Source organism: Notechis scutatus, chromosome Z (genome assembly GCF_049901735.1).
Source record: "Notechis scutatus isolate UNSWTSFEM ecotype Mainland chromosome Z, rNotScu1.2, whole genome shotgun sequence".
NCBI classification, from domain to species: domain Eukaryota; kingdom Metazoa; phylum Chordata; class Lepidosauria; order Squamata; family Elapidae; genus Notechis; species Notechis scutatus.
Window position 1 is genome coordinate 47,730,883 of NC_142025.1, and position 26,823 is coordinate 47,757,705.

The window sequence follows — 26,823 nt, forward strand, 5'->3', positions numbered from 1 at the left end:
ACTTCTCCTTGTCCACTTTATCTATGCCATGATAATGTTATATATCTCAATAATTTCCCCTATCATTTTCACATTGAAAATCTCCAAATATTACAGCCTTTAAGCTGCTCCAGCCCTTTAAGAGCAGAAAGGGCTGCCCTCTAGTTCCCCTATATCCTTTTTGAAAATATACCAGTTTTTATATACCAAAACTACATGCAATATTCCAGATGGAGTTACACCAATGATTTATGTAAGGGCATTGGCATTAAATATATCCTGCTCTGACTACTTAGCTTAATCATGTATTAGAAAGTTGAAAAAGGTTAAGGAAGATGGAAGCTCACTTAATTGAAAAAAATATACCTCTACTTAAATAAATGAAATTCCAGTATAAATAATTAATCCACCTTTTAAACATTTGCACTAGAATGACTATTGATAAAGTAGTACATGGCCAAAATGATCATTTCTTTTCAGAAAGAATTAGAAAATCTTTGAAGCTAAGGTGTTACAGGAACTAATTACATTATGCAGTAGTTCCAGTGTACAAACAGCATGTTTCTATATTTGTAACTGATTATCTGTTATAATGTATGTTGTGCAATGCTGAGAATCAAAATTAAAAAGTGATTCATAAAGTGTGGTTGCAAACAAAACAGCTCCTTGCAGTTCTTTAAACACTGGGACTGCTATCCAAAAGTGCACTGAAGCATCTTTTTGGAATTGAAGTATTGTACAGTCCTATCGCATATTTAGATTTGTGCTACTTAGTCGCTTCATGTTTAGGAATTACTCTTGGAAGAGAATATTCAAGGAAGGCCCTGCTTAGGCTGCTCCTCTAGACTATCTTCTAACGCACAGAAAAAAAATCACAGTGGAAAGCCACTTCCTATTCAAGTCTTTGATGTAACAGCTTTGTATGTAGCAGCTTTTGCAAACTTCACTTTTCTGCCCTCCAAGACATTCTTTTAAGGAAGATCTCATAATCAAATGCACAACTCTAACAGACACTAGTTCCAAAATCTTTTCTTCATTCACTTAAGTCCTCATCTTTGTGTGAAACAGCCTCAGATTTTGACCACTACCATTGAGCTAAACATTCTGGCTCTTTCAACTAGCAGAATTCATACCTTGGTACCTTAGTAATTATACCACTGATATTTCCTTTGTAAGTTCAATATTTCCTTTAAAGTTGTCTGTGCTCAGGTTAAGGTCTAATCTTCTTTCAGAAGATTATCAACAGCAAACAAATTGGTAGGGTAGCACTTTCTCAAATGTAAATTATTCTCTTTGCTCATGTAACTATTTTGTGGCTATTTTCTTAGATGATAGGGGACTTGAAATACATGAAGTTACTATTTCAGAAACAATTATAAATGTAAAAGAAAGACTTTATTGTGAAACCATACTATATAGTTTTTCATTGTCCCAAAAATCTTTTAGGACAAAGCAAGAAAGATGGTATTTCTCATTCTAATATTCAACATCTAATTTTATGAGTCACCAGAGTCAGGGTCCCTTTGTAAACAATATTCAACCCTCATGTATAAGAAGAACAGATGAGTGGACAGTCTCAAATATAAATTAATTCTCTTTGGGAATTTTTCCCTCTGTATTGCCAGCTGTTTATAAAGCAGGAAGTAAATATGTCTCATCAAGCAGCTAATGCAACAGCAGTGATTGTAGTGTCATCCATCACTATGTCATTATATCTTACTCTGCTTCACTGAATTGAGAATTGAGATTTAAAAATCTCAATGTAGGCTTTTCCTTTGGTTTAAGTTAGATTTTGTAGAAATAAAAGTGGTAACACTGTCTTAAGGTTCAAAAATTATGGAGAGCAGTATAAATGTGGGCTATAACAACCCTATTTCCTCTCCTACAACCATCCATGTCCCTCTTAAATCTCAGGCAGCACTGCATGCCCAACACAGTAGAACAGTTGGCAGCAGTCTTAATACTCCAAGTAAAATCTTTCATCTTCATGTTTCCTTATACTCACCTCATACTACGAACTGCTTGGCTTTAAATGGTCCTCTATGAAAGCATATAACCCACCCTCTTACCTTGTTTGGTCTCAGGCAACCTTACTGATTTTCTGGATCCCAATATGTCAATCAAAATAACTGAAAGGATTTGATGGGAGTTGCACCTTGTCAGATGTTATGCATGAGCAGTGGGTTTCCTGCCAAATAACTGTGCAAATTGCTCTGTTATCTCTGTCACACTTAACAATTTTCTTTATATCTAAGGTATATAAAACAACAAGCTTAATTAAAAGTAGTATGTCAGAAGAGTATTGCAATTATTAATAATGTAAACTATTTTACTTCTTTAACATGTAGGAAATCTTTTGCTTCAAATGAGATCGCCATGCCTGGAACAGGGACATCATCATCATGGGCTGCGCTGTAGTTGACATTTGTCCGTACTGCAAATGCAACAGGTTTTGTCTATAGAAAAAAATGAGAGAAAAATGTATTAGTATTTTCTTTTTATCTTATTTATGACTATAAAAATGTAAAGTATTACATAACAGGAATCAAAGAGGCAAAATGATTTATTTGTGTAATCAGAGGTGCCTTGCCTATATGCAAGAGAAGAGAAACCTGCCCACAAATTGTACACTTCTAAGGATAATGCTCCAAACTATAAATATCTAAATAGAAGTAATAATTGTATCTCAAGTTTTCACAAATTTTCACAAATATTCTGCAAAGGAAATCTGCTCTATTTCTGTCCTTAATGTGTTCCGTTAATTTGTATTCAATTTTAGGCAGTCTTTCCTTAAGACAAGAAAATAATTTTGATATCTATATTTAGCACTGTAAAAAGTTGCAGTATACATCTTGAATAATGTTCTGGCAGCTTTAGTGATATCTATGTATTGTTTGTTACAACTTTCTATGTTTCAAATGAAACAACTGGTATTAAAAAAAACCTGGGAAAAATAGAAATCCTTGAAAAGAAACAGCTATCAAAGTGTATGACAGTCTAAATATAGGCACATAAAGGTTCAAAACTTCTTGCACCCAATGAAATTGGCAAAACAAGTAAAAAATCTATAAAGCACATTAAAGCTGAAAGTTCGACCACCAGTGGAGCAATCTGCAATATTTTACATGCATAACTGTCAGTCAAGAAACGCAGCTGGCCTATACCACAGCAGTACTGCTAATGAGCAATGACTCTTAGATGAAACAATTCAGTGCATATTGGTTTCCTCCCAAGCTAAGAAAGGCCTGTCCACTGTAAGCTGCTTATGAGGCTGCCCAAACTCATAAAGTCCATCTATTACTCTTCCATTATCCATGTAAGCCACAGTGGACACTTGGTAACTCTCATTTTTTTGATAATGGAAAAAAAATTGCTCTGTAGTTTAAACGTCCCAACTTTATTATGCCTTAGGAGAGAGGCTCAGAAGTATTGATTCAGGCTTTTTAATGCTACTATTTTAATTTTATCCTATTTTTCATTTAAATTTTAGAGATGTGTCTATCGTATGTTTTCAACCTACAAGAAACTTTAAAGATATAAATATGTAAAATAAATAAATACATTTGGGCAAGTAATTACTGTGACTGGAGTCATATGCATTATTGAAAAAAACATAAAACGATAGAAATAACAATGCAACAATTATAAAAAGAAATGCAATTTTAAAAAAAATTAGTTGAGTTAAAACCAATGCTAGTTTGGAATTTAAAAAATTATATCTGAATTTGAGAGAGTACAACAAAAGTAGTGACCTGACGCTAACAAACGGAATTGATTCTGCAATAGTTTATTGTTAAAAAATGACAATGAACATTTCCTTATATGTCAATTTACTGAAGAAAAATGCACAGAAAAAGTGTGGTAAAAGGCAGGTTCCTTATTCTAGCTTTGACATGGAAGGATATTCTGAGCTCCTGTGGAAATTATACCTATCTTCATTATTACTTCAATTTATGTGCAAGTTCTCAGTTATACATACCATAATCCAATAATTTTTAAAATGTATATAGGAACCCTTAGACCAAAAGGTATAAGCTGAATGACCTATTGTTATAAGATAATGTTAAACTGAAAGGTCAATTAAAGTGTTTTTTACAAACCACTTTAACTCCTGACATCTTTTTATATACTGTATGGGATTCTAATAAAATATTTATGAGAGGACTGTTTATCTCTGGCATCTAATAGAAACAAAGTCATATAAGAACAAAAGGACATTTTTGATAAATGACTTGAAGTAACTGAATCTAATTTGGGACTTAGAACAAAAGATCAAAGTAATTGTAACCAATTCAATCCAGTGGAAGTAAGTAAGTAAAACTTATAATAAGATAATTTTTTAAGCAAAATTCCTTTAAAAAGGCAATAAAGCACACATTCTGTTGGTTTATCAAACTCTGAAAAACAAAATAAAGAATTTTTACATACAACTGGATGAAAAGAGGAATATATCAACAACAGAAGAGATGATGGTGTATATTTAATATTGTTCTCAACTACACAGCAAAAGGTCTTAAATCTGGGGGGAGGGAAGAAACAAATCTGACACAGATTATGGAATTTACAGATCAATAAAAGGAAGTCCTTAATAAAGGAACTGCAGAAGATGAGACAAATGAAGCAACAGAAATGAAATTGAGTAAATTCTCAGGATGTTTTTTTAATAATACATTATAAAATCTTCCAGGAAAATGTGATTAAATTGTTAACTTAATAATGTTGTTGGAGTGGAGTAGAATGGAATAGAATAACAGAGTTGGAAGTGACCTTGGAGGTCTTCTAGTCCAACCCCCTGCTCAGGCAGGAGATATACTATTTCAGACAAATGGTTGTCCAAACTCTTCTTTAAAACTTCCAGTGTTGGAGCATTCACAACTTTTGGAGGCAAGTTCTTCCACTGATTAATTGTTCTAACTGTCAAGAAATTTCTTCTTAGTTCTAGGTTGCTTCTCTCCTTGATTAGTTTTCACCCATTGCTTCTTGTCCTGCCCTCAAGTGCTTTGAAGAGTAGCTTGACTCCCTCTTCTTTGTGGCAACCCCTGAGATATTGGAACACTGCTATCATGTCACCTCACCTCTAACCCTTTTTTCTTTACACAGACATACCCAATTCCAGCAACTGTTCTTTATGCTTTAGCCTCCAGTCCCCTGACAATCATCTTTGTCACTCTTTTCTGAACACTTTCCAGAGTCTTAACGTCTTTTTTTACATTGTGGCAACCAAAACTGAAGGCAGTATTCCAAGTGTGGCTTTACCAAGGCATTATAAAATGGCATTAGCACTTCAGACAGATAATAAGAGTTGGAAGGGACCTTGTAGGTCATCTAGTCCAACCCCCCACCCAAGCGGGAGATCCTACACCATTTCTGACAAATGGCAGTCCAATCTCTTCTTGAAAGTCTCAAGTGATGGCATTCCCACAACTTCCGAGGGCAAGCTGTTCCATTGGTTGATTGTTCTCACTGTCAGAAAGTTTCTTATTTCCAGGTTAAATCTCTTCTTGTTCAGTTTCCATCCATTATTCCTTGTCTGGCCTACAGGCACTTTAGAAAATAGCTTGATCCCTTCCTCCCTGTGGCAGCCCCTCAAATATTGGAAGACCTCTATCATGTCTCCCTTGGTTCTTCTCTTTACCAGACTAGCCAAGCCCAGTTCCTGCAACCATTTGTTGTATGTTTTAGCCTCCAGTCCCCTAATCATCCTGGTTGCTCTTCTCTGTACTTTTTCTAGAGTCTCAACATCTTTTTTATAGTGTTGAACAAAACTGGATGCAGCACTCTAGGTGTGGCCTTACTAAGGCTTTATAGAGTGGTATTAGTACTTCCCTTGGTCTTGATTGTATCCCTCTGTTAATACAATTTAGGATTGCATTAGCTTTTTTGGCAGCTGCTGCACACTGCTGGCTTATATTTAGCTGGTTGTCCACTAAGACTCCAAGATCCCTCTCACAGTTACTGCTTTTGAGCCTGGTTTCACCCAGTCTATAAGTGTAGTTTTGGTTTTTCTTGCCTAAGTGTAGGACTTTACTTTTCTCTACATTGAATTTCATTTTGTTAGATACGGCCCAGTGTTCTAGTCTGTCAAGATCCATCTGGATCTTGAGCCTATTTTCTTGGGTGTTAGCTATTCCTGCCAGCTTAGTATCATCTGCAAATTTGGTAAGTTCCCCTTCTATTCCCTCATCTAAGTCGTTAATGAAGATATTGAAGAGTACTGGGCCTAAGACAGAACCTTGTGGCACCCCACTGCTTACTCCCCTCCATATAGACTTAAACCCATTAAGGACTACTCATTGAGTATGGTTTGCCAGCCAGTTGCGAGTCCATCTAGTGGTGGTGCTATCTATTCCACTTTTTTCTAGCTTACTAAGAAGTAGGTTGTGGTCTACTTTGTCGAATGCCTTGCTGAAATCTAAATATATTATGTCCACAGTATTTTGCTGGTCTAATTATTTAGCCACTGTGTTGAAGAATAAAATGAGATTGGTTTGGCATGATCTCTTTTTAACAAACCCGTGCTGACTGGTAGTTACTACTTTACTTGTTTCTAGATGTTGGCAGATCTGTTTTTTTTTATTATCTTTTCCAGTATCTTCCCAGGTATTGATGTAAGGCTGATTGGTCTATAGTTTCCTGGGTCTGTTTTTTTCCTTTTTTGAAGATGGGAATCACTTCAGCTCTTTTCCAGTCCTCTGGTAGTTCACCGGTGCTCCAGAATTTTGAAAGATATGGTGCAGTGGTTCTGAGATGACCTCTGCCAGCTCCTTTAAAACTCTGGGATGTAATCCATCAGGTCCTGGTGATTTGTGTTCATCAAGATCAGACAAGTGTTCTCTTACTATTTTTTTTTTTTTTGCTTATTTTAACTTTTATTTCTGGTCTATCTTTTACAGTTATGTTTTTGGTGAGTGGAGCTATAGTTTCTTTTTGTGTGAAGACGGATGCAAAGAATGAGTTAAGCAGTTCTGCTTTCTCTCTGTTGCCTGTTACTTCCTTGCCATCTTGTCTCTTTAGTGGATCGACTGTTTCCTTGATTTTTTTTCTTTTATTTATATGTTGGAAGAAACTTTTTTATTATCTTTGACTTTTGTTGCAAGTTTTTGTTCATTCTGAGCCTTTGCTATCCTCTTGACTATCCCTCTGTTAATGCCCCCTAGAACCACTGAATTTCATTTTGTTAGATAATGTCTAATATTCAAGTCTGTCAAGATCATCCTTTATCTTAAGTTAAATCTAGTGTATTTATTTCATTTGTTTTTATACTTGTATTGCTTATACATTTCTTTAATTAACTTTTTATTATCTGTCTTGTGTCTAAATACTACTAAAAATAAAATCCTATGGTATCTCTGGACAACTGAATAACTGGATAGAAGCATTCCTTCTATCAGACAACAGACAACAAATGGTCAAAATTGGGAGCGTCCTATCAAATCCAGTACCTGTCAATAGTGGTGTCCCCCAAGGCAGTGTTCTAGGACCAACTCTCTTCATACTCTACATAAATGACCTCTGTGATCATATTAAGAGCAATTGCGTTCTCTTCGCTGATGATGTAAAGCTGTTCAATACCACAGACAATACTGCTACCCTACAAAAAGATCTTGACTATGTATCAGAATGGTCAAACAAATGGCAACTTCAAATCTCAACAAATAAATGCTCTGTCTTACATATTGGCAAAAAAAATCAGAAAATAAAATACAAGCTGAATAGTCAAGATCTTGTTGATGACCCAAGCTCTGTAAAGGACCTTGGAATACTCACCTCTAATGATCTAAGTGCTAGAGCCCACTGCAACTACATAGCCAAAAAGGCATTAAGAGTTGTTAACCTAATTCTACGTAGCTTTTTCTCGGGTAATATCACACTACTAACCAGAGCATACAAAACATTTGCTAGACCAATACTCGAATACAGTTCATCAGTCTGGAACCCACATTACGTATCTGATATTAGCACAATTGAGAAAGTCCAGAAATATTTCACAAGAAGAGTTCTCCACTCCTCTACTAGTTGTAGAATACCTTATGCCACCAGACTTGAAATTCTAGAACTAGAAAACCTTGAACTACGCCGTCCTCGGTCTGATTTAAGCATGGTATATAAAATCATACATTGCAATGTCCTACCTGTCAATGAATACTTCAGCTTCAACCATAACAACACAAGAGCACACAATAGATACAAACTCAATGTTAACCGCACCAAACTTGATTGCAGGAAATACGACTTCAGCAATAGAGTGGTCAATGTCTGGAATACTCTACCCGACTCTGTAGTTTCTTCCCCAAACCCCAAAAACTTTAACCTTAGACTGTCTACTATTGACCTCACCCCTTTCCTAAGAGGTCTGTAGGGGGCGTGCATAAGCGCACCAACGTGCCTACCGTCCCTGTCCTATTGTTTCTCTTATTCTTCTTTTATTTTTCTTATATGTACCCATTTCATGTATGCACAACTATGTATACACTTATACTTATCTTGTAAACAATTGGCAAATCAAATAAATAAAATAAATAAAAAATAAATAAATAAACTGAAGAAAAAAGAATAAGGTATCTGGGTAGACGTTTTTTCTATTAAATGTTGAGGAGTAAATCTCATGAACTTAGGTGAAGTTAGTGGTGTGGTCCTGTTTTAAATTCTCAACATGTCCCCTTTTGCTAAAGCAATTGGTTAGTGTAAAAAACGGGATAGATATTGTAAAATCTACCCTTTTTATTTATTGTAAAATAATAGATGAATTAACAGAGGGATAGAAACAAGATCACATGAAAGACCACACTTGGAATATTGCATCCAGTTTTGGTCATCACACTATAAAAAGTTGTTGAAACTTTAGAAAAAATGCAGACAAGAGCAACAAAGATTTCTATGAGGCTGGACACTAAAACATGTGATGAACGGTTTCAGGAATTGGGTATAGCTAGTCTAGTGAAAAGAAGGACCATAAAAAGATGCCAGAAAAAAGAGGGTCCAAAGCGTCTGAATGCAAGACAAGAAACAACCATTAGAAACTAATCAAAGAGAGATCCGACCTAGAATTAAGCAAAAAAAAAAAAATCTAACAGTGAAAACAATCCAGCAGAACAGCTTGCCTTCAGAAGTTATGAGTGCTCCATCTGGAGGTTTTTAAGAAGAGATTGGACAGCCACCTGTCTGAAATGGTATAGGTGCTTAAGCAGGGAGTTGGACTAGAAGATTTCCAACTCTGATATTTTATGTTCTAAAAGGAATTAAGCAGTGGTGGGCCGCTGCTGTTCGGACTGGTTCTAGTGAAACCAGTAGTTCTGACCATCAGCTCGCCCCACCCACCCGCCGCTGCCCTATCCTGTCCTATATTTCTGTCTTTCATATCTCAGCTCATTCACGCAGCACAGCAGATTTCTGCGTCTCAGCTATTCTAATTACTGGAGATGCCCTAGAAGGTAAGCTGTTGAGGTTAAAATTGGTGTTTTTTGAGTGCTGCACACACGCTACCAGTGGTCCGCAGATCATCGGTTGGCGACTTCTGCTCTAGAACATCTTGCCATTGGAGATGAGTTCATGTGTTCACTAGAAGGGCTTGACTTTTGTCTTCCTAGAAGGGCTTGACACCTGGCTCTGTTGTTGGTTTGTTCTGTTATTGATGGAAGTACACAATGCTGGAGATAGTTGATTGAATAAGGGACAAAAGCCCATTCAAAAGTCCATGCTCTTTGTTGTTAATATTTATTTGTTAATTTTAATGCTTTTAATGTTTTTATATTTCTACATTTATGCCATTATAAGCTGCGAGAGTCACTTTTGATAGTGAGATGGCTGGCATATAAATATAATAAATCAACAATCATGCAAATGTATATAAATTTGATCTATCTCATTGAAAACACTGGAATTTAATTTCTACTATTATTAAAAAGTGCAAGTAACTGATTGATTTTAGTTTAATTCCAAGGGTTCCAATCCATTATGAAACTAGCTGCAGTTGTAATCCATTTATCAACTATTCTGAGTACTATATCTGCATAACTATGTACGGTCTACATCACATGTGCTTATCCAAAGTATTCAGATAAGACAGTCTAGATTTTTTAACTCCACCCACAAAATTCCTGAACTAAAAATAAACCCAGTTAGCTTTTGAATGTTGCAACCTAAATCCATATAAAAAATGCTTGCAGAAGATCAAACCCGGTTGATACCCAGCTACACAACTGCCTCTGAATATGGTAACAGTGATGCCCAGAATATCAATTTCTGTGAATTGATTTAAGAAAAGAGCCATGGTGGTGCAGTGGTTGGAATATAGTATTGCAGGATAACTCACTGCCAAGAGTTTCTGATTGGCTTAAGGTTGACTCTGCCTCCATCCTTCCAAGGTTGATAAAATCAGATTGTTGGGGGCAATATGCTGACTCTAAAAAACATTTAGAGAAGACTGTAAAGCACTGTGAAGCGGGATATAAGTCTAAGTGCTATTGCTACAGCCATTGCTAAAAATCCCCCTTTAAAGCACTGAAGCCATAAGCATTGCTATATCGCATAACACTTATTATTTCAACACAACATCCCAATATGCTCATCCTATATTTTATTCATATATATTATACATATGAAAACATGTGCAAACTTTATGCATATTCATTTGCTGTATATATTAAACTGAAATGAGCAAGTGAATAAAATGAAATTATTTTTTTTTGTAAGTTTTATTTGAGTTTTCACAAAAAGAAAAGAAATACAAGTAAAACATCTTTTTTGAAAGCAGCATAATCCCGGGTTACATCTCTTCGTACAGACATAAATTCAAGTTCATGCTCATTTTTATATTCCATTCCATATCTTATTACTTTTCTACATAGCTTCTCCTCTTTTAACTTTCTTAATTTTATTTTATTTATTTCATCTCAATTCAAATCATTGTAGTTATATTCTTTGTCTGTCCTGTTTCAACTGTCTACTATCTTTTCTCATTAAACAACATTTCTCCTGTAATCACTGATTGGAGTATGACGCCTTTATATCTTTCCCCTAAAATTATAACACTTAATATAATACATAACTTCCATTCGGATTCTGCTTGGCACATTCTAAAACTGCACATTATATTCTTGAAATATATATAATATATATATATATATATATATATATATATATATATATATATATATATATATATATATATATATATATATATATATATATATATATGTGTGTGTGTGTGTGGATCTTTGGTTATTCGGGTTTTCTCCCGCGTAAGATTCAAAGTATCTAGGCAACGTTTCGGCGAGGTCCCACTCGCCATCTTCAGGCTGGTGCTTTCGGCTTAGTGCCAGTGCAAGCAGTGTGTGACCGAGCTGCCATCTCTCTATATATACAAGTGGTGGGGATGGTGTGCTGGGCTGGTTGGCTGTGCTGCAGCCTCTTGATTGGTTGATGGAGTTGATGTTGGTATAATGGGCTGTGTAATGGCCTTTTGTTGTAGAGATATCCTGGATCTTGTGCTGTCATCTCCTGGGTCGTTAGCCTCTTGTGTTTTAACGGCTTGGGTAATGGGTTGTGTGATGGGCTTGTGAGTTCTTTTGTTGTGGTATCCTGGGTCTTGCGTTGTAATCTCCTGGGTCGTTTGTGTTTTGATCTCTTTTCGATTAGCCTCCTGTGTAGTAACAGCTTGGGTAATGGGTTGTGTGATGACCTTGTGAGATTTATTGCTGTGGTATCCTTGGTCTTGTGCTGTGATATCCTGGGTCATTTGCTGTGTTGTGACTTCTTGAGTTCTTGAGGTGTAATTTCTTGAGTTTTCTGATGTGATGTCCTGAGCGGGTGGCTGTGATGTAGCATTTTGGGTTTTTTAATGTGGCTTTGAGTTTGGGGTCTGGGTCTGTGTTCGTTTGGCTTCGAGTTCGTGGTCGTGCCACATCTTCATGGTGGGGGTCAGTTCGCTTCATGTAGAGGAGTTTGAAGTGGGTAGTGATGCAGCTGCAGTGCGGCTTCTGGTCTGTGGTCGTGTCTCATCTTCTGTGTGGGTGTGAGTCTGATTTTTACGTGGAAGTGTGGTGGTGGCATCTTGTGTGGCCCTCATGGGTGTGGGTCTGGTGTCATTTATCATGTTGGGTACTCGTCTGTTCATGAGGGCGGGTTTCCAAATGGCTGGTAAGCGGGAGGTGTCATCTCTTTTATTCATGCTGTGTGGGCGTTTTTCTATCTCTATGGCTTCTCTGATTATTCTGCTGCTGTGGTGTTCAGTTTTGGCGATAGTTCTGGTATTTTTAAAGTCAATCTCATGTCCTGTGGCTTTGAGGTGTTGGACCAGGGAAGAGGTTGGTTCTTCTTTTTTGATTGAGTTCTTATGTTCTTCAACGCGTGCACTTATTCTTCTGTTAGTTTGTCCAATGTATGTGGTGAGGCAGGCAGTGCAGGGGATTTCATATACTCCTTGGTTTTCTAACTCGATTTTGTCTTTAGGGTTTCTTAGGATGGTGGATATTTTTCTGTTTGTGCAGAATGCTGTTTTAATGTTGTGCCACACAAGATGCCACCACCACACTTCCACGTAAAAATCAGACTCACACCCACACAGAAGATGAGACACGACCACAGACCAGAAGCCGCACTGCAGCTGCATCACTACCTACTTCAAACTCCTCTGAACCATACATGAAGCGAACTGACCCCCACCATGAAGATGTGGCACGACCACGAACTCGAAGCCAAACGAACACAGACCCAGACCCCAAACTCAAAGCCATATTAAAAACCCAAAATGCTACATCACAGCCACCGCTCAGGACATCACATCAGAAAACTCAAGAAATTACACCTCAAGAACTCAAGAAGTCACAACACAGCAAATGACCCAGGATATCACAGCACAAGACCAAGGATACCACAGCAATAAATCTCACAAGGTCATCACACAACCCATTACCCAAGCTGTTACTACACAGGAGGCTAATCGAAAAAGAGATCAAAACACAAACGACCCAGGAGATTACAACGCAAGACCCAGGATACCACAACAAAAGAACTCACAAGCCCATCACACAACCCATTACCCAAGCCGTTAAAACACAAGAGGCTAACGACCCAGGAGATGACAGCACAAGATCCAGGATATCTCTACAACAAAAGGCCATTACACAGCCCATTATACCAACATCAACTCCATCAACCAATCAAGAGGCTGCAGCACAGCCAACCAGCCCAGCACACCATCCCCACCACTTGTATATATAGAGAGATGGCAGCTCCGGTCACACACTGCTTGCACTGGCACTAAGCCGAAAGCACCAGCCTGAAGATGGTGAGTGGGACCTCGCCGAACGCGTTGCCTAGATACTTTGAATCTTACGCGGGAGAAAACCCGAATAACCAAAGATCCACATACAAATACCCGAGAACCTCAGAAAACATATATATATATATATATATATATATATATATATATATATATATATATATATATATATATATATATATATATATATATATATATGGATCTTTGGTTATTCGGGTTTTCTCCGCGTAAGATTCAAGTATCTAGGCACGTTGGCGGAGGTCCACGCCATCTTCAGGCTGGTGCTCGGCAGTGCCTCAAAGGCACAAGCCGAAAGCACCAGCCTGAAGATGGCGAGTGGGACCTCGCCGAAACGTTGCCTAGATACTTTGAATCTTACGCGGGAGAAAACCCGAATAACCAAAGATCCACATACAAATACCCGCGAGAACCTCAGAAAACATATATATATATATATATATATATATATATATATATATATATATATATATATATATATATATATATATATATATACATACACATGTATAATATAATTAAAACAACAATCCATGCCAATTCAATTCTATCATTAATATTAATATTCATTTAGATCTTAACATTTTGCACATTACTTTTCAAATAAATATCATACTTCTATGGGAACAATTATAAACTTTCCATAGTTAATTCCTCCCTCCTTCACTTATATTTTATAAAACATTGACTAATTAAAATGTTCCCGTTCCTTCCTAATTCAATTTTCTCAATTATTTTATTTCATTTATTTTATTCACAAACATTTCCCCAAACCACACCAACTACTTTATCCCTCTTTTTAATCATATGTTGTTTCCAATTTTCTAAAATTATTTCTATTACAAATATAACAATACAATCTTATGTACCTTCACAGAATCCCCTTTTCAGTTAGATTTTCACCCATTATCTCTAAATAGATCCAGTTTCTTTACATCTTGCTCCAAACTTCCGGTTTGAAGGGCTTCGGCGACAGACAGGAATCCGCGATCGTGCGAGGTTTCTGCCTGGGCTCGCCGCTGGAGCGCCCCGCGCCGGCTGGCTTCGAAGCTAAGCCACCCCGTAGAGGTGGTGAAGAAGGGGGAGACTGCCAGCAGGGTTGAGGAGAGCCGCATATCTCCTCCTCAGCTGGCCAAACTCCCTTTCCCGAAGGCGGTAGGAGAAGCGGTCAGAAATGGCCGCCTCAAAGAAGAACTCAACCGGAAAAGAAAGTGCAGGAGGAAGAAAGAAGTGAAAGTTTTGGCTGACCGGGTTAAGCTGAAAAAACAACAATTAAGGTATCCTGGAATTTAAATTTTAAAAAAGATAACATCGCTCCCAAAGAAGGTAGGAAGCAGCGAAAGAAAGTGAAAAGGGAAAGGTTTTTTTTTCTTCTCTCTCCTTCCTTACATTGACAACTAAGAGATTGGAATAAGAAATTGGAAAAATCCGCTTTGGCATCAATAGGCAATTAAGCTGAAAATATAACTAAATGCCAAAGGGACAATAAAGATTTCTGGACATTAAAAACTTTTTCTTTTATAAGCAGGAAGGGAGAAGAAAAGAATAAGGGCAGGATCTGGAAGAGGGAGGAGACTGCCTGGATTTTAAAAGAATCTAAAGTAAAACTTCAACAAGACTTCTGAAAGATACATTTTAACTGAGATTTTGCAACTAAATAGTAACCCCAGGAAGAGAAAGTGGAAAAAAAGGAAAGTGTAAAAAGAAAAAGCTGTGTGTATTTGGACTGTCTGGTGACTTTTGGATTTTTGGTTATTATATTTGAATGACTAAAATCAATTGGGTGGTTGTTTAAAATTTTTTACAATGGCATCACTTCTGGATGAATTGAAAATGGAACTTAAAAAATACAAAGAAGATGCATAAGAAGGGAAGGGCTCTTTTGGCTTCGTTTTTCAATTCTTAGAAATGGAGATCTGCAACTACGAGAAACAACAAGAAAAGACTGCAAAACAAGAAAACTGGGACAAAGAAGAAGCCATCTTTAATGAACAAGTAACTCTATGTGGGGAAGAAAGGGGAAAGGGGGGAAAGAGAATGGAGAATTTCAGACATAAAAAATCAGCCAAAGAAGGGAAAAATAATTTGAAAAGTGGATATAATGTTGGAAAGCAACAGAAAAGGGGAATACAGAAGAGGGAAATGGAGGTGGAGAGACAGGGGGTAAAAAGGGGAGAGAGAAGAAGAGAGGGAAGAAGGAAAGGAAGAGAAATTACAAAATGAAATATTTTAAATGCATTTAAAAGAATTTTTTTCATATTTTCCTTGCAAAGGAAGCAAGGAATCAATGGCCAAGAAAAAGTATTATTCAAGCCAGCTTTCAAATGTTTTGACATTCTCATTTGTAGAACTGTACATTTTATTGAAAGTAAATTTGTTTTGGAATTCCTCTTCAGTTTGCATATCATATCACTATCATCTAAATTAATGTATTCTCAGTTATTCTGTTTGCATACAGCTACTGATGAATTATGATAAGTTGAGCAACTTAAAAATGTTTTAAAAACCTACATGTTATCTTGGTATTTTATAATTGCTGAAGTGAAATAGGAAAATACCCCTCAAAATTGTGAAGCTCTACGGCAGTAGTTCTCAATCTTCCTAATGTTGTGACCCTTTAATACAGTTCCTCATAAAATTATGGCTCGGTTCCTAAGACCATTGAAAATATGTGTTTTCCGATGGTCTTAGGCGGCCCCTGTGAAAGGGTCGTTTGACCCCCAAAGGGGTCATGACCCACAGGTTGAGAACCACTGCTCTAGGGTATGTAGGATTCCCCACATACCTTGAACAAACTAGATTCAGAGCCTCCTGGATAGTATCAGTCAGCAAGCAAGAGGTAACATCTTTCAATTTTATCTGTACGGATTCAGAAAAAATAACATACAAACATCACAAGTCTTTGAAAGCCAGTTTGGTCCGGGGTCAAGGAACCAGACTAGACACCAGAAAATTATGAATTCTAATTCAGCATTAAAATCAGCTAGTTGAGTTTGTCAATTATTCTCTCTCAGTTCATAATGTCCAGTTCAGGCAGTAAGCCAATTCAATCTCTGATGCAAACAATGGATTAATACTTGGTTGATTTGAAGGGGGAGAGGGAGGGGAAGAAGGGGGCGGCAGTTGGTTACTCTTAAGAACAAATGTTGGAAACCAAAAAATAATTCTTGGAAATATTTGCTTTACGATATACGAGTTCCTCAGATGGAACAGATAACCATGCTAGGAATCTGAATATATAAGGCAATAAAGCAGAGGTCTCTTTCTCGCAGCCCGTGGGCCAATTGCGGCCTGCAGGACGATATCCTGTGGCCCCCACTGTGATATGAAAGTATAATATTAGTGCGGCCCGCAGGGGGAATGGACCTCTGAAGGAAGTCCCGCCCGCCGTTCCTCGTCGTGGCTGACATTCGGTGCTAGGCTAAGCTACACCGACTTCATACACACTACGCTTGTAACAACAGTGTGGCGGATGACGAACAGTCCGGTAGCAGTCGCCTTTTTTGTGGTCGCCATTCTGGTACTTTCTACCATCAACAAATGCCACGATCAAATGCAGAGAAAGGCGACTGCTATTGGGCTGTTCGTCATCTGCCGCGCTGTTGTGACAAGTTGAAGTGGAAATGATGTCACGCGTTGAGACGTTTTCCATGCGTCGCTAGCTGGCTAAACACTTCTATGAAATGTGGAACAAGAGCGACGCCAAGTGGAATAAACTAAATTTTGTCACACCCTCATCATGTCTTTGTCAAAGCCTGCAGTGAAGAGAAAGATAGGTGACGAGCACAGACAATTTCAGCAAAGGTGGGAGATGCAGTATTTCTTTGTTGAGCACAGGGGCATCCCGACATGCCTTATTTGCGCTGAAAAAGTTGCAGTGCACAAGGAATACAACCCGAAACATCATTATTCAACTAAACATGCTGAGGAATGTGCAAAATATCAGGGGGATGAGAGAGCCAACCGGGTTGCCAGCCTTAAAACATATCTAGTGAGGCAACAAGATTTCTTCAAGAAAGCAACCAAAGAGAATGCTACAGCAGTCAAAGCTAGCTATATGGTTAGTGAGATGATTGCTAAGGTGGGAAAACCATTCACAGAGGGCGAGTTTGTAAAAAAATGCATATTACAGGCTGCAAGTATAGTTTGTCCGGAAAAGAAAAGACAGTTCAGCAACATCAGCCTTTCTGCCAACACAGTGGCAGAGCGCATTTCTGACCTGTCAAGTGACATTTATCATCAACTGTGTGAGAAAGCCAGATGTTTTGATGCATATTCAGTTGCTCTTGAGGAGAGCACAGACATAACTGACACTGCTAAGCTCACAATTTATGTCCGTGGTATTGATCGCAATTTTGAAGTGACAGAGGAGTTGCTCAGAGTAATTCCAATGCATGGCCAGACCGCCGCTCATGAGATATTTCGCCAGCTGTGTGATGCCATTGAGAATGCCGGTTTGCCATGGAATAGGTTTGTTGGAATAACAACTGACGGAGCTCCATCAATGACAGGGAGGAAAAATGGACTGGTGGCACTTGTTCAGAGAAAACTTGAGGAGGAGGGTGTAGAAGAGGCTATTGCTCTGCACTGCATTATCCATCAGCAGGCCCTTTGCAGCAAATGCCTGAAGTGTGACAACGTGATGTCTGTTGTTGTGAAATGCATCAACTACATCAGATCCAGGGGCTTAAAGCACAGGAGGTTCCGTGCTTTTTTAGAGGAAATGGAGTCAGAATATGAAGATGTGCTCTATTTCACCGAGGTATGTTGGCTCAGCAGGGGAAATGTCTTGAAAAGATTTTTTGAACTGAGAGAAGAAGTGAAAGCCTTCATGGAAAAGGATGGGATGGCTGTTCCCAAGTTGAATGACCAGAAATGGCTCATGGACTTAGCTTTTCTTGTCGACATCACCAATGAGCTGAATGTACTGAACAATAAGTTACAAGGCCAGGGGCAGCTTGTCAGTGCTGCCTATGACAACGTGAGAGCATTCTCCACAAAACTTGTGTTATGGAAAGCCCAGCTCTCTCAGACAAACCTTTGCCATTTCCCAGCATTCAAGGCACTTGTGGATGCAGGCACACCATTCAGTGGTGAGAAGTATGTTGATGCTATTTTGAAGAAGGAATTTGATCACAGATTTGCAGACTTCAAGATGCATTGAGCCACTTTTCAAATTTTTGCAGACCCCTTCACCTTTGATGTGCAAGATACCCCTCCTGTGCTTCAAATGGAGCTTATTGACCTGCAATGCAACTCTCACCTCAAGGCCAAATTTACGGAGGTGAATGGAAAAGCAGACAAACATGGGCAATTTTTGAGAGAATTGCCCCCCAGCTTCCCTGAGCTTTCCCGAATGTTCAAGCGGACCATGTACCTTTTCGGGAGCACATATTTGTGCGAAAACTTCTTCTCCACCCTGAACTTTAACAAGTCCAAGTACAGGTCCAGACTTACTGATGATCATCTTCAAGCCATACTGAGGGTCTCAAGTGCCTCCTCTCTCAAGCCAAATGTGGCTCAGATATGTGAGGGGAAGCGTTGTCAAGTCTCTGGCAGCAAGGAGTAAGCTGGAGAAGCCATGTTCTGAGGAACTGTTCATGATCTTCATTCAATGTTCCATTCATGTGTTCAGGACAGTTCATGTATTGGAGAAATCATTAACTGTTGATGACATTTGAGGATATTTTTTTAACAACGTTTTTTGTGGAATCCCTTATGCGGCCCAGCCTCACCCAGACTCTGCCTCCAGCGGCCCCCAGGTAAATTGAGTTTGAGACCCCTGCAATAAAGACTACTGAAATCCTTATATTAAAAAATAGAGATTAGGAATGCACTGTAGAAGAGGCACTTCAAATTCTAAGTATAGTATCTCTTCTGCTTAACCTAAGACTCATTTCACAGTCAACTCTATGAAATACATTAACTGAACGAATTATATTATATTAGACATTCTTGAAATATAAAAACCATTTTCTGCAATCATTCTTTTGTTTCTTTTTTATGAAGGAGTCAACAGAATCTAACTTAAGGTAGAGTTTGGCACTAACTGGCATGCTTGTTCAGAATTACAGGTTTATTTACATTAGCAATGCAAAAGAAATCACACAGATACTTTTTATCTGAAAGGCTGTGTTCTAATTGAAGGCATTATAGGTAGTCCTTGACCTATGATAATTATGACAATTAAAACTGGAATTTTGATTGCTAAGCAATGTGGTTGTTAAATGAGTCTTCAGAGGACTAGAGTCAATTTTACAACCTTTTTTACAGCACTGTTTAAACAACTCACATAATCATTGTATCCCCAACTGACTTTGCTTATCAGATGCTGGCTGAGAAGATTGTAAATCACAAACAAATGACTGCAAGTTACTGCAACTGTCATAAGAACCAGAACTTCAGTCAAATGACTGCAAAGGAGGGCAGTAACTTTTTCTGAAGCCATCATAATTTTGAACCATCATTAAACAGATATATGTCAAGAACTACCTGTACAAGTAAGACTCTCATTGTAGGTCCTACAATAACACTTATGTAATTATTATTATGATTGTCTGCATAGTCAGCCAGATTTTTAGACTAGATTTGTCATTTTTAATCATCTATCAAGTTCATCCCAAGGACCAGGGATAGGCAAATATTATTGTTTGATGGTACTAAAAGTATTGTTGCAGTATGTAAGCTGTTCCAAGTTAAAGCTGATTTTTGCAATTGACTGGTGGTGATTTTATCAATGCTAAAGGGGTTTAAGTGATGTTCCAGATATTTCAGAATTGCACTCAAGAAACCTATCACTATTGGTACTATCTTTGCTTTCTTTCACACAGTCACTCTACAGTCACTTATTTGCAGGTCTTTATATTTTGTGATCCCCCCCTCCCCAGGTCTTATTCTTCTATTTTGTTGACTCTGGGTCCTGCAACATCCACTATCTAGTTTGTTTGGTTTTTTGCTTTTCTTATCACTAATTATTAAGTCTGGGGTGATATGTTGCAAGTGCATAGCGCCGATGTGGATGACTTTCCCCACTCATAGAGGTCGTCTTTTGTCTGCTGCGAATGGGCATGCTTTTACCACTTGTAGTCGGCCTTTCTAGCTCGCCACTTTGCCTCCTTTGTGTTGGGCAGACCTGGCGCTCTAGGCATTGATGGCAGCGGCCTAATGGACCTGTGCGAGCTGCTGGCAGCCTCGGTGGTGCCAAAGTGCATTGGATGAGCGAGAGAAACATGCTCCACCCACGGCCAAGGGCAAGACCCCGCAAGGGGGACAAGGAGATGACCAGCAGTGACCTGCTCTCCAACTGCAAGCCAAAAGGGATGGGACAGAGTAGCCCCACACTCTCCTCACTTTGTCTTCACCGGCAGTGGCAACAGTAGCTGAAGGCAGAGGCACAGGGGAGAGGCATGCAGCCCACCCTGCTGGATGCATTGGGTAGCCACCTGCCCTGTCCCAGCAACATGGGATGGAGCAGGCATGTCCGGTGGTCGGCATCACGTGCCTCCTCCCCACTCTGCCTGCTGCCAGTGCTGCCGCTGCCATGCCTCTTTCTTGGAGGGCCAGCTGCGGAGTCCCTGATGCTGGACACCTCCCCCCCTGCATGCGCATACACACCTAAAAGGCTGGTATGGGCAGCAGTCCTAGAAATGGTAAGGGGCCAGCCAGTGTCGCTTCACTCCTGCCCTCCTATCCCGATGAACGCGTGTGTCACTTAACCCAGCATGTTATTCCGGCAGGCAGGCATGCGCACAAGATGCGGGCGCACGGGTGCACAGACCCAGCCCACCCCATCCTGGCATAAGTACATGTGCCTGCCTCCTGTAGGGCCTGGTCTGTGCACGTGTATGCTTGCCTCCTACTGTGTGCATGTGTGTGTACCGGGATGGCATGGACCAGGCCTGTACATGCATGCACCCACCTCCTGTGTGCAAGTGTGCCTGTCGGGATGGTATGGGCCAGGTCTGTGTGTGTCAGCCTTCAAGATCTTCTACTATTGCTTTGCATCTTTTGGCTGCCACAAGTAATGGGGGGAGGAGGGGGTAAAGTCTGGGAAGCGAGCTGGAGGTGTTACATACTAGTGTTGTGTAAAATGAGGAGGGGGGAGTATAAATTCTTGCTTAGGTTTCTATTTCTCGCTTAGCTTTCTTTTCTCTGCGCAGCTGCAAACCTTTATCAAAATATGCCAAGGTCAACGGACAGAGGCCTCATCACCACCTGAAGATATCCACATGATCACATTCACAACTTTTAATTGGAAGAATCATTTGAACTATTGGAGGTGGGAACATTTCCATCACTTTGTATATGTGGTTTGCACGCCTAATTTCTCAGATTCAGAATTCTATGGTTGCTACCACTTCAATTTCAGTAAAAGATATCTTTTCTCTGATCTAAAGAGTCTAAGTATTTCTTTCTTGAATTTGGAACGGAGCTCCAAGTGACATTATTCTGAATCTCATCTACCAGCCCACCCAGAGAAAATATCCAGTTTCTTCCGAGGGGGTCTGAACATCATGTCATCTCCAGCTAGTGACCAGGAAGATCTGGGCGCCATTGGAGGGCAAGATTCCTTACTGATACTGGAGGCACAGGAAGCTGAATTGCTAGTGGAGCTCAATCTGGAAGAGATCCCAGCTGTGAAGCCCAGATGGTCGTTGGGTGTTGGCTGGAAGGATCCGGAGGAGTGTCCCCCCCCTGGAATCACCATCACCCGACGGCGTGGAAGAGAGGAGCCATGGCAAGAGAGGGAAAAGAGAGAGCTTTTACTGGACCAAGCCAGGCAACTCCTCAATGAGGCGTTTGGGCAACCTCACGCTGCACAAAGGGGAAGGGGGAGCAGTCCCAGCCAGAAGGAGCCGAGCAGCCCCCACCCCCATAAATCAACCTGAGCCAGAGCAACAGCCAGCAACAGCCCCGGGGCCCCAGCGGGAGGTGTAATCCATAGAAGATGTAGAGCTCCCAAGCTGCCTCCGCTAAAAGTAAAATATGGGGGAAATCCCAAAGACTTGGAGTTTTTCCTAGCACAAGTTTGGAGCTATATGGAAGAATACGGGGAGGAATTCTCCTCAGAAGCAGCCAAAGTGAGATGTGTTACCAGGGCTCTGGAGGGAATAGCTACAGAGTGGATGGTGACTTTGCATAATGATAACGCCCCCCAGCTGCTGAATTATAACCTTTTTATGACTGCGCTGCGGGCAAGATTTGAGGGCCCACTGGTGGAGTGAAAGGCCAGGATCAGGATGAAGACCATAAATCAGGAGCGGAGGTCAGTGGCCGATTACACCCAAGAGTTTAGACAGCTGGCATGTCATATCCGCGGCTGGTCCCAGGGAGCCCTGATAGAAGCGTTTAAAGATGGATTAAATGAAGACGTATACCAGAGATGCATTGCCAGAAGGGACCCCAATGACTTGCAGATGTGGTACTTGCTGGCAGAAGAGGTGGAAATTGATCTAACCCGAAGCAGACGCTGGGGGGGCTCTGGGTGGAGCAAGCCTTCCCCCCCACGTCTCCAAGCTCCAGAAGGGAGAGGTGGCGGCAAGACCCAAACCCACTGTCTGCTTCCGATGTGGGAAGGAAGGTCACTGGACTGCGGACTGCAGGGCCAAGTTGGATCCAAAGGGGGCGCCAAAAGGAGGGAGGAAGCCTGAAAAAACCCCAGTGAAGCCTTGCGAAACCGCGCTAAAGATGAGGGGAGGTTGAAGAGGTCACCCCTCTGGGAGGAGAGGGGCTGGGACCTCCGACCTCCTCTGAAGAGAGTGAATCTGACTCAGAAGACGACTTCCTGGTAAGTCAAAACAAGGGCCCTATGACCATTCCAGTGAAATTGAGGGTACCCACATCAGGGGCCGAAGGGGAGATGCTAGCCTTGCTAGACTCTGGGTGCACGAGGTGTGTAATCAACACAAGAGTAGTAGAGGAAATGGGCTTAAAACTAAAACCTTTAAAAACGCCCATAGCCTTTTGCCAATTGGATGGATCAGTGGCGGGGTGCTGCCCTGCACGCTTCATAACGGAACCCATAGAAATGACCTTGGGAGAGCATAAAGAAACCCTGTGTTTTATTGTGGCCCCTGGGATGGAGCAATCGCTAATACTGGGATTACCATGGCTCCGGAAATGGAACCCCCACGTTAACTGGAGGAAGGGATCGTTACGCATACGTACCAACCAGCGACCGGAAAGGGAGGGGCGATCTCAGTTGAAGTCTCAAAATCCGGTTGAGTTAGCCTCCACAGGTACCAAGAACTTGGAGGGGGAGGAGAAAATTCCGAAGGAATATTGGGATTTAAAGGAAGTGTTCAGTGAAAAGGCCTCAGATGAGCTCCCCCCTCATCAATCAACAGATTGTAGCATTGAAATTTTACCTGGGGTGAAGCTCCCGAAACCGAAGTTATATTCAATGACACCACGGGAATTAGAGGAGCTGAGATTGTTTATTGATAAAAATTTGAAAAGTGGTTTCATCCAACCCGCTAGACCCCGGGTAGTGGCCCCAGTGCTGTTCCGTGAGAAGAAAGATGGCTCCAAGCGCTTGGTAGTGGACTATAGAAATTTGAACACCATTTCCATGGAAAACATGTACCCCCTTCCCCTGATGAAGGACATGCTGGCCCACCTGGCCAAGGGAAAGATTTTCACAAAGTTGGACTTGAGAGAAGCGTACTACCGAGTTCGAATTAAGGAAGGAGATGAGTGGAAAACAGCTTTTAATTGCCCAATGGGTTATTTCCAATTCAACGTTCTCCCATTTGGCCTACAGGGCCCCCCAGCCGTATTCATGCAGATGATCAATCAGGTGTTACATGAACATTTATAAAAGGGGGGTTTGGTTTACCTTGATGACATCCTTATCTACACGGAATGAACATGGGAAACTAGTGCAGTCAGTCCTACAGAAACTGCGAGCCGCCAAATTGTACGCTAAACTGTCCAAATGTGAGCTCCATCAAGAGAAAATTGACTATTTAGGATATTGCATCTCACATAAGGGCATAGAAATGGATCCGGGGAAGGTGCGTGCCGTGTTGGAATGGGTCCCCCCAGGCACCAGAAAACAACTTCAAAGTTTCTTGGGATTCGCCAATTTTTACCGGCAATTTATCCCGGCTTTTGCTAAGATAGCAATGCCTATCACGAATCTCCTAAAAACTAAAGGGGAGGCGAAGCCAAGGCCTAGCAAGCCGCTGGAGTGGTCTATGGAGTGCCAAGCAGCCTTTGAAAAGCTGAAACGACTGTTTGCTGCAGAACTAGTGCTAAAGCACCCGGACATGGATGCTCCTTTCGTGATCCAAGCCGATGCGAGCGATCTGGCTGTGGGAGCGGTATTACTTCAAATCAATGAGAAAGGAACTTTACAACCCTGTGCCTATACCTCCCGTAAACTATCTGAAACCGAAAGAAGGTGGGCCGTATGGGAAAAGGAAGCTTTTGCAGTTCGCTGGGCTCTATTGACTTGGAGACATTTCTTGGAAGGAGCGAAACACCCGTTTGAGGTATGGACTGATCATAAGAATTTGGAGGCCTTAAAAACACCCCGGAAGCTGTCCCCTAAACAAGTTCGCTGGGCCCAGTACTTTAAGCAATTTAACTTCTCATTGAAGTACATTCCAGGGGGGAGGAATTTCATGGCGGATGCTTTATCTAGACTGCCTCAATATAATAGTGTTCGCCAGGAAGTGATACGGCCGATTGTCTCAACCAAACAGCTAGCCGCCCCAGTGGTCACTAGAGCTCAAAAGAAGAAACAAGAAGTGGATTTATTGAATGATTTGACTGCACAATTAAAAGAAGCCCTAAAACTTGATGATTGGTTCCTGGCTCATTTGAATAACTGTACAGTTAGAGATGGTTTGGCCTGGATGGGAACGAAGTTGTATGTACCAGAAACACTGAGAAGCCAAATATTACAACAAGCTCATGATTCTAAAGCGGCTGGCCATTTTGGATTCGTGAAAACCTTACACCTGGTTAAGCGGCAATTCTGGTGGCCCACGTTGAAGAAGGGCATTGAGACTTATGTGGCTAGCTGCTCAATTTGCGCATCAGCAAAGAGACCTCCTGGTAAGCCAGCAGGGCTGTTATAAAATGTGGCCAGACCAACGGCTCCGTGAAAGGAAATCTCTATGGACTTCATAGTGGAATTACCCGAAAGCGCCAGAAACACAGTTATTTGGGTGGTAACCGATTTGTTTTCCAAACAAGTACACTTCATACCTTGTTCCAAGATTCCATCTGCAAAAACGTTGGCTAAACTGTTTATATTACATATCTATAGATTACATGGCATTCCTGAACGTATAATTTCTGACAGAGGGGTTCAATTTACCTCGAACTTTTGGAGGGAGTTCCTGAAGTTAATAGGCTCCACCCAAGGCTTAAGCTCCACCCACCCACCCCCCAAACCAATGGGGCCTGTGAGAGGACTAACGCAGTGTTAGAACAATACCTTAGATGTTACATAAATTATCAGCAGGATAATTGGGTCAACCTATTGCCATTTGCCGAAGTGGCATATAATAATTCTGTCCATAGTAGTACTGGGTTTACCCCATTTAAAGTGGCGTCAGGGCAAGATTTTGTACCCATACCTGAACTTCCTCGTGAAAGGCCTAACATCCAGTCATTAGACAAATGGATATCTCAACTCCAACCTAACTGGCCAGTCATTCGTAAAGCATTAGATGATGCACATCTATCTCATAAGAAGTTTGCAGACAAAAAGAGAACTCCATAGAAACTGTATCAAGTGGGCGACAAAGTTTTCTTGTCCACCAGATATCTACAAACCACTCAAAAGTCGAAGAAACTTGGTCCTAAATATGTGGGTCCTTTCACGATTGAACGGATCGTAAATCCTGTGACAGTCCAACTGAAGTTACCGAAAACTCTTCGACGAATCCACCCAGTCTTCCATGTTAGTTTGTTAAAACCTGAACATACTTCTGGTTTAAGACCAACCCAGACTGATCCTCCTATACCATTGCTGATCGAAGGTGAACAACATTTTGAAGTTAAAGAAATTCTGGACTCTCGCAAATGGAGGGGTCGGCTTCAATATCTCGTAGCTTGGAAACACTTCCCTTCTTCCCAAGCTGAGTGGGTCAATGAAAAAGAGCCCCTAAACTGATCAAAGCCTTTCATACAAAGTATCCTGATAAACCCTAGAAATGTATCAATTTTATTTAACTGATTATTAATTAGTATCTTTAATCTTCCTTTTTCTCTTGTAGGACTAACGTCTTTTTTCTAGGAGGGCCGAATGTCAGTCTTCAAGATCTTCTACTATTGCTTTGCATCTTTTGGCTGCCATAAGTAATGGGGGGAGGAGGGGGTAAAGTCTGGGAAGCGAGCTGGAGGTGTTACATTCTAGTGTTGTGTAAAATGAGGAGGGAGGGAGTATAAATTCTTGCTTAGGTTTCTATTTTCGCTAGCTTTCTTTTCTCTCGCAGCTGCAAACCTTTATCAAAATATGCCAAGGTCAATGGACAGAAGCCTCATCACCACCTGAAGATGTCCACATGATCATATTCACAACTTTTAAT

General features: G+C 40.5%; 1 protein-coding gene across 4 annotated transcripts in view; it reads right to left on the minus strand.

Annotated features, from left to right (window-relative positions):
• The window catches only part of CACNB2 (calcium voltage-gated channel auxiliary subunit beta 2), a 182,211-nt gene that overhangs the window by 32,532 nt on the left and 122,856 nt on the right, over positions 1-26,823 (minus strand). For all 4 annotated transcript variants that reach the window (XM_026686401.2, XM_087945458.1, XM_087945459.1 and 1 more), the window contains one exon: positions 2,313-2,435. In XM_026686401.2, coding sequence (XP_026542186.1) covers positions 2,313-2,435 — 123 coding nt within the window. The remainder of the gene's footprint in view (positions 1-2,312; positions 2,436-26,823) is intronic.